Source organism: Solanum dulcamara, chromosome 9 (genome assembly GCF_947179165.1).
Source record: "Solanum dulcamara chromosome 9, daSolDulc1.2, whole genome shotgun sequence".
NCBI lineage: Eukaryota > Viridiplantae > Streptophyta > Magnoliopsida > Solanales > Solanaceae > Solanum > Solanum dulcamara.
In genome coordinates, this window is record NC_077245.1 from 6,392,446 (window position 1) to 6,401,775 (window position 9,330).

A 9,330-nucleotide genomic window follows, 5' to 3' on the forward strand; every position below is an offset into this window, starting at 1 on the left:
TTCGTTTACCAAACATAATATGAGCTTTTTTCAAAAGTATGTATAAAAATTTGCTCAGAAATTCGTGTACAAAAACTATATAAATATGTTATGTATAAAAATTCGCTCACAATTTTTGTGTATGAAAATTATATAAAATTAATATTACACTACAATTGTATAAGATTAATATGAAAAATGTACGTCTTACTCAAAGTCGAAATGATCAAAAGACATTCATCCTCAAAATCAACTCGAAATATCAAAGTATTTCCTGAGATTCTTGGTGATCAAATACAACACAAGAAGGTCAACATCCTACGTTTCAAAAAAACATGATACTTCAATCCTGAAATCACGAAAACAATTTAAGAAAGAAGATTATAACCTTGATAAATAAATTCTGTTGTGATGCAATTTATTTTCAGAAAATTTGTTGCAAACAGTCTATTTTGAGTTTGAATCCATTATTGCCATTTTTTAAGTCCATTATTATCATTTCAAGCAGTAAAATAATGGCATCTGTACATACGTGCACCCTCGCCTTAGGATATTCATTCAAGAAAAAGGACGTGAAATAGGAAAGTAGTGAAAGTTATCATTATTACCCTTTTTATTTTATTCTTTTTTATATAAAAAAAAATTGGGATTATAAAGTTATCAGTTATAGGTATAGTTCCATGGAAGAGGAAGTATTCCATTGAAGAATCATTTGAACCTTTTAATTTGTTTTATGCATTCTCCACCATGCCTAAAAGTAAACCTTTTTCCATCGAATTTGCATTTTTTTGAGCACTTTAAAAAACATATTCTTTCATATTGAGGACCGACCCTACCACTTAACCAACAATTTGCACACGTGTGATGACGAAAAATATATATTTACAAAATTAGATCACTTATAAGATAATTTTAAAGATAAATATTATTAATATGAAATTCAAGATATTTGACTAATATATTAAATACCTCATATTTTGTTTTATTGATTCTTCATTCGGTATTTGTATTAGAGTTTCACTGTTTCGGACTTGCACATTATAAGACCTATTATTTGAAGTAATGATTCACAAAATTTATTCCACACTCAAACTTTGAACTTGAAACATTTAATTAAAGGCAAAGAAATTACAAATATTTCACCACAGTCTATGTTCAATATTTTTAACATCTCAAGTTGATATATCTTTAGTTGATTTATTTCATGTCTTAAAAAAGTCGCCTAGTTATTGTTCCTAGTGTATAGGGGTAATCAAAAGTTGTTAAATGACTTTAAAAGAATCCTATTTCCCACTGAAAAGAATAATAATACTAATATATACATTTTGCAAGTGCAGATTCGTGGAACACCATCACCTTAATTAACTTTGTCCTTAAAATATATTTCAACAAAAATAGTATAATTCAACTTAACAAAAACAGGGCTAGAGATTATTTTTATTTATATATATATATATATTTTGTTCTTTTCATTAGTGTACCTTTGCTATAATGGAGACAAAGATGATTCTCATCAATCAATCATTATCATTTTCCTTTTTGATGGAATATATATTAATATATGAGGTGAATAGGTCCCTCCATGAACAAAAAATATTGATATATTTTAAAGTTTGGAATCAGAAACCCCACTTTCATGCACAAAAGAAAAAGCCTTTGAATCAGCACCTTCTCTTCCTTTTGAGTGTAACCTCTTTTATTGGACAATCTCATAAAAAAAAGAGAAGAAAAAAACAAAATTTCTTAAAGGAATGACTATTATTTCCATCTTGTGGGTCAATATACAACATCTCCCCACCCCAAATATCCAGACGTGTCAACTAAAGCATGAACAACATAATATAATGATTTAATATCACATAAATCGAGAATTGTAATGAATTTAATTTTGACATCTCTAAAATCTAACGAGACAAAAGAACTACATCTCCACGATCGATGTAGGATATCCAACAAGAACTCCATAATACAAATATTCTATGCGTTACAATAAAGCTGTTGTATATCATAAAATTCCCAAATACTTACAACAGGCCAAAAATAATAAGTGCAAAGTAACACTAATTGGAGAATCTATATACTAATAGAGTACCATTTATTAGAAAACATAAAGAGTGATTCTCTTGGGGGTGTAATATCTCAGTACTCATATATTTTATATACCTTTATACTAATTTGATATACTAATATTCACAATTCATATATGCTCTTTGGTGTCTTATTGATCACTTCTTTTGTGTCATTCTTCTTATTTGACATGTTGCAACAATTGAATTTGCAAGGATCTGCCTCGATTAGCAGCTGAACGACTTCGTTCATGGTAGGACGAAGTGTTGGTGTACTATACGTACAACGTATAGCTATACGTAGAACCTTAATCATGTCCTCCTTGAAAGAATCTGAGACTTTTTTATCCAACACTTCAAATGCACCTTCTTTAGTCTCCACTTTTGTTGATACCCAATAAACAATGTTCTTGTTGTCTCCAAATTCTGGCTCCACTGGCTTCTTTCCAGTAATCAATTCCATTAGTACAACTCCAAAACTATACACATCACACTTTGTTGTTGCCTTTGAAGAATATGCATACTCTGTTCCACCAAAATTGAGTATCATTAGGCCAATATAAACACTCTTCACTTGAGTTCAATCAAGAAACTTGAGCATATGGGATGTTATTTACACATAAAAAGCCATAACTAAGAATGAAAAAGGGCCAAATATACTCTTCTAATATTTTTTTTTTTATTGTTTAAAGGTGTCGTATGTTATACTTTTTGGCTGAATTTACCCTTACCGTTAGGCGAAGTTCTAAATTTGCCACTATTTTAAACGACCAATTTAGAGTAACATTAGGCCAATATGAACACTTCAACTATGGGATGTTATTTGCACATAAAAGGTTTAATTCAATCTAAAATTGAATTCCATTACTTGAGCATATGTGATGTTATTTGCACATAAAAAAACGAAGAAGATAATACTCAATCAAGATTGTGATATGTATAACTCTTAAGCTCAAAGATTAAAGTAACACATGAATTGAAAAAATTATACCTGGTGCCAAGTAACCATAAGTTCCTGCGATGACCGTGGTGCTGGAATCCTTGCCTCCTCTAGCTTGCAACACTTTGGCGATGCCAAAATCGGCCACTTTTGGCTGATAATCAATATCCAGGAGGATGTTGGTGGATTTGATATCTCTGTGAATAATTGGTGGCATAAGATCATGGTGAAGATAGGCCAATCCTTGTGCTATACCGAGTGCAATTTGATGACGAATAGGCCAATCCAACACGAATTTCCCACCATGAAGAGCATGCCAAAGGTTACCATTAAGCATGTATTCATAAACCAACAAGCTACAATCCAAACTTGAGAAATAACAGTACAATTTCACAATGTTTTTGTGCCTTATGTTACCAAGAGTCTCAACTTCTGTCTTAAGTTCCTTATCCAAAACCAATTGATCCTCAGAAACAGAATGCTTATGTTTGTGACTCCACAGCTTCTTTGCAGCAACTACTCCTCCGTTGCTCAACTCGATCTTATAGACAGCTCCAGACCCTCCATATCCAACAATGTTCTTCTCAACCATAGCTTCAAAGATTTCACGTTGATCAAAACTCAATCGATGGAAGCTCTTAACATCATAGGAGAAAAATGATGATGACAATGAATGATCATCCTGTTCCATCACCGCCTTTTTGTTACCAAACCATCGTTTGAGAAACAAGACTACTCCGACAATAACTATCCCCACCGATGTCCCAATAACCCAAACAATGTTGTTTCTCTTCTTATGGTTATAACTATGTGAACATGTTTGAAAACTTGTGTCTGATGTGTTCAGAGAGGTAGGGACACAAAGTCCCGGGTTGCCTGAAAAACTTTCCAAAACACCCCCCTTTATGAACAAAAGAGGTATAGGACCGGAAAGTAAGTTGCTTGACAAGTTCATGGAATTTGGTAACAATTCACCAAGGCTTTCAGGGATCTTTCCTATCAAAAGATTGCTAGACAGGTCAAGATAATTCAGAGATTTAAGCGAAGAAAGTGACTCGGGGATGGAAGAATTGAATTTGTTACCTTGCAAGAGTAACAAATTGAGGCTTTTTAAGTAACCAACTTGAGAAGGAATTGGACCATACAAGAGGTTATTGCTAAGATCAAGCTTCACAAGATTAGAAGATCCAGAGATTTCATAAGGAAGCAAACCTGAAAGCTTGTTACTTTGCATAAACAATTCTGATAAATTCTTAGCACTTCCAATTGTTGTTGGAATTGGACCACTGAAATGGTTATAGCTCAAATCAATAATTGAAACATGTGGAAGAGTAAAAAGCTCCTGTGGTATTCTTCCCTCCAACTGATTGTAATTCACTCGAAAGCGAAGAACAGACTGACATTTCACATAGCCATCAGGCAGTTCACCTGAGAACATGTTTTGAAGTAAAAGAATATAACTCAATTTACCTCCACTACACAGAAAAGGCGGTAGCTTTCCAGAAAATTGATTCTCTGACAAGTCCAATGCCAACAAAGCTGATGAAAGGCCAAAGTTTTGTGGTACTTGTCCTGTAAAGAGATTGTCATAAAGAGACAGGATGGTTAAGGTTGTTGAATTAGCAAGTTCTGCTGGAAACTCTCCTGAAAGCGCGTTATGGTAAAGCTGCAACACTTCCAGCTTAGGAAGGCGGCTTATAGACTCTGGAATTTTCCCTGTGAAATTGTTGGCTGACATATCTAAGTCCACAAGTTGTGTCAGGTTCCCAAGCTCCGCGGGGATTTCACCATCCAGTAAGTTGTAAAAAAGCTCAAGGAGTTTCAAATTCTTTAGCTTCCCGAATTCTTTAGGCACCTTACCAACAAGGCGATTTCCGCTCAATTCAAGATCAACAAGAGATGTCATGTTACTTATTGATACTGGAATTGTCCCATGCATATTGCAGGCTGTCAAAATCATCCACTTTAGTTTTGTAAGCCTGGAAATGTCTTCTGGCAATCGCCACGGATTGAAATGACGATTTTCGTTGAAATTCAGGATGACTAAGTTGGTGAGATTAATAATTGACAAAGGAAAATCCCCTGTCAATAGATTACTTGAAAGATCAAGTAGTTTCAAAGATAACAACGGTGACAAGTCAGGAATTTGTCCTGTAAGTGATGTTTTAGTCATGTTCAATTCTTCCAAAAAAGAACAATTAGTGATGTACCTAGGAAAACCACCTTGGAAATTGTTGTGACCAAGATGAAGACTTTTCAATCTTGGCAAATAACTACACACATCACTAGGAAATTGGCCTGATAAAGACCAACTTGACACATTAATTTTGATAACATTCCCCTGTTCATCACAGCCAATTCCTTTATATTGACAAATTGGTTTTCCAATATCCCAATTAGACAAAGAATTCCCTGTGACAAACTTCTTCATTAGTGCAAAGAACTGAGATTGGTCACCTTGAACAAAAGTGGACAAGGTAAGAAAAAATAACACAAGGGTGATAATTTTCTGAATAGTCATTGTATTAAATTGCCTTTTTTTTTCTTTGCCCCTAGAGAGGAAGGAGATTAAAGTGGTTATTTTTTTGGTTGTGGTAGAGGAGATTGTGGTGAAGAAATATATAAATGGGAAGATTGATAGGAACATTTTGGTGCTTGATGTACTGAAAGTGAGAGATAGAAAAGAAAGAAGCTTTATGTTTATACCCCCACTTGCAACACCCAAAGAGAATAACATCTACATAATATAAACCCCTTTATACTCATCAAGAGCTGTCCAACTATTTATTTATATATAATAATTTGTCTTAGTAGGATTCGAAAATAGAACAAACGGATCATTATGTTTTGCATGGATTTACTGATCAAGATTTGTCAATTTGATCATATTCTCAAATATCAGTCTTTAATAATTACTGGCATATGCAAAATTTTATATAAACAGTATCGACTTATTATCCTGACTAAATTTGTATTTAGCTATGTAAGGAGATTTTAAGGTTTTCTTCTAGTACTAAACTGATATTTATTTTTTAATATTTTCAAGTTCGTGTATTTTTCTTAGATCATATATTTATATTAGGAAACTCGTTCAATATGCATAAATATTTAATTGGGTGTTCAATAATTAAAATGAATTATGACCTCGATTTTAACTTGTAAGTCTCACTTTATTAGCTAATGGTGTTTTCGACGGATCATTTTATTCATTCCTATTAATGGTAGTATTATGTTATAGAAGGAAACTTGCGTAATTTTTGTTTGTACTATATTATCTCGTTTTTTTTTTGCTTGTTTTCTTGGATAAGTGTATTTATCTTGTCAACCTCCATTTAAGCATGTTATATTAAAAGTTTATTATCTGCATATGTTGCATATAATTGATGTTTATTTTTAAATGATTGAGGTGGTCCATCCCTAAGTGATGCCATTTTCATCATCTTTAGAATATCTAACAATATGTTTCGACACGATTTTAAATCATGATTTGAAATCGATAATTTAAAATTATATTATTTTGAAGTTGAAATTTTATTTGGACATGTAATTTGGATATTTTGAGATGTATTATTTTTCCACAATTTTTGAGAACTATCAAAACTTCTCCAACTTTTATATAATCTTACTAAACGAACAAATAATAGTAGTTCATAAACAAGATATCAGAATATCTTTGCAATATCTCCTTTTTTAACTAAATATATATTTGTGATTACATGATATATTACAAACTTTCAAATACACATAATTTTATACAGATCAACTAGTCAACAATAGTCTAATTAGATATTCTTTAATATAATCCTTCCCTATGAGCCTTTTTAACAAAATATAAAGTACTTATAAGTCAACTTAGAATTTAAAATCCTACTTTAAAAAAAAATTCAAATCATAATTTAAAATTAAAATTAAAATTTTATTCACATTTTATAAATAAATACTGAGGTTGGGATAAGGAGAAAAGGAAGTACCATTGGGCCTCTTGGGAAACCCTTAGCTTACCATATGAGGAGGGAGGTATTGGTGTAAAAAACTTGGAAGATATATGTCTGGCAATGCAATACAAACATTGGTGGTTGTTCAGAACTAAGAGATCTTTATGGGGGGATTTCTTGAGAGCTAAATACTGCCAAAGAGCTCACCCTGTCACAAAAAAGTGGCACACAGGTCAATCTCTCATGTGGAAGAACATGATGAAGAACAAAGGTGACATAGAACCTCACATTAAGTGGACCTTATGTTCAGGAAACTGCAGTTTCTGGTGGGATGATTGGCTGGGTATTGGCCCTCTAGCCAATCACTATGAATATATTCCAAGATTCAACAACTCCACTGTCTCCATGTTCTTGACAAATGGAAAATGGAATGAAGAGAAAATCAGACAACAGGCCCCTCAACACATGATACACACAATTCTCAATACTAAAATCATGTACCAACAAAACACATTAGATCAAGCTCAATGGAAGCTGCAATCACATGGAAATTTCACTTGTAAATCAGCTTGGGAAAATGTGAGAAAGAAAAAAAACAAGACATTGATAGATAGCATGACATGGCATACTAACATCCCTTTCAAGGCTTCATTCTTGCTTTGGAGAGCATTGAGACACAAACTGCCAACCAATGATAAACTGATTTCTTTTGGGAGAGAAACTGCAGAGTGCTCATGCTGCTACAGGCCTGGTTTGGACAACATAGAACACATATTTGTCTCTGGAAGCTTTGCTAAACACATCTGGACATATTTCTCCAACTGGGGGGGAATCAGGCAGGACCACAACTCCATTAGAGACATCTTGATGAAATGGTGGAACTACAAACCAAACAATGCTGTACATAAACTCATGTTGCAAGCCCTCCCTATATTTATTTGCTGGAATGTCTGGAAGAACAGGTGTGCAAGTAAATATGGAGGAAAGAAATCTAGTACTACTAGGGTGAAGTTCAATATAATCAAAGAAATATACATGCTTATTACCACAGTTTTTCCATATATCCAATGGCCACCAGCTTGGAAAGATCTAATTATTTGGATAGAAAACTGTAAGCATGACATAAAAGTAACCCAGGTTAAATGGCTCAAACCCCCCCCCCCCCCCTAACATAGTTAAACTTAACACTGATGGGAGTGCCATAGGCAACCCAGGAAAGATAGGAGCAGGAGGAATAGTAAGGGATCATAAGGGTAATTTGATATATGCTTTTGCCTCTCCTTTGGGAGTTGGAACAAATAATCAAGCGGAAGTGCAGGCAGCCAGTTTTGGCATTAATTGGTGCATTCAACATGGTTATAATAGAGTAATATTGGAAGTAGATTCGGAACTTGTGATCAAGTGGCTGAATCTGGACATCAAACCACCCTGGAACATTCAAAACTACGTTAATGAACTCCAACAACTGGTCCAACTGCTAGAATACTTCCAATGCAAACATGTTTTTCGGGAAGCAAATTTTCCAGCTGATACATTATCTAAGTACAGCCATACACTTGATAATACACAACACTTCTACAACCTTCAACAACTTCCACAGGAAACCAAGGGCTACATAAAACTAGACAAGATAGGAATGGCAAGCTTCAGGAGAAGAAGATTAAAAAGGATAAAACAACCTTCTTGAACATGTTTATCTCTAATTTTACCAACTTGGCTACGATTGGTGGTGCTGCAATTTTCCTTGGACCTACTTGGTACGAAATGTCTAAAAAAAAAAGCAAAGATGAAAAGAATTTCCCCAACCCATGTGAGATAGAAGGTTCGTATACTTGTTCTTGAATAGGACTAGTGTAGGCTACTTTCTTGTATTCTCATGGAAGGGGAGAGTCTCCCTCATTTATGCTTTCTTAGTTGATTTGTACCGAGAGGAGTCCTCTCACAGGTTTAATGCTTTCTAGTTATAGTTAGTATCTTTTTGTATCGGGGATGAGTTAGCCGACCTTAAGAGGTTAGCCGACTTATGAACCACCATAGGATCGGAGGTAAGGTTTATGCCCCCCTCCTTGTATTTTATTTTGATTATTTATGGTAAGGCTTGGGGGTGGTGCTCAACCCCTGACTGTGCACGAGAGGTGGGAGCCTCGTGTAAGGTCTGTTCCCCAAAAAAAAAAAAAAAAAAAAAAAAAAAAAAAAAAAAAAAAAAAAAAAACCCCAAATCCTTTAATCAAACACCTACTAAAAGATCTCCTTTAATAGTGCATTTTGGCTATGAGACAAAATCCATTGGCAAAATACGAATTTTGGTACCACTCAAGTACAAGAGTGGACAGTGTAAATCAATTTGTAATCTTGTCCCTTTGCTCCACCTAAACATACCATCCAGAAAAAATAAAATAAAATGAAATAC

At 33.9% G+C, this 9,330-nt stretch overlaps 1 protein-coding gene across 1 annotated transcript; it reads right to left on the minus strand.

The window, feature by feature from the left end:
* Nucleotides 1–1,920: 1,920 nt before the first annotated feature.
* Nucleotides 1,921–5,646, minus strand: LOC129902533 (receptor protein-tyrosine kinase CEPR1). The gene is made up of 2 exons (XM_055977829.1): nucleotides 3,037–5,646; nucleotides 1,921–2,570 (listed from the first exon to the last, which is right to left on the minus strand). Exons 1-2 carry the CDS (start codon nucleotides 5,630–5,632, stop codon nucleotides 2,170–2,172), a joined length of 2,997 nt encoding a protein of 998 aa, XP_055833804.1. The 5' UTR covers nucleotides 5,633–5,646; the 3' UTR covers nucleotides 1,921–2,169.
* Nucleotides 5,647–9,330: the final 3,684 nt, after the last annotated feature.

What these genes read in the sequence shown, in the direction of transcription:
- LOC129902533 (XM_055977829.1), bottom strand. Translation starts at nt 5,632, where the DNA reads ATGTTCCTATCAATCTTCCCATTTATATATTTCTTCACCACAATCTCC. An exon ending in TTATGGTTACTTGGCACCAG is followed by an intron (nt 2,571 to 3,036) that starts GTATAATTTTTT and finishes TTGGTGGAACAG; the next exon opens with AGTATGCATATTCTTCAAAG.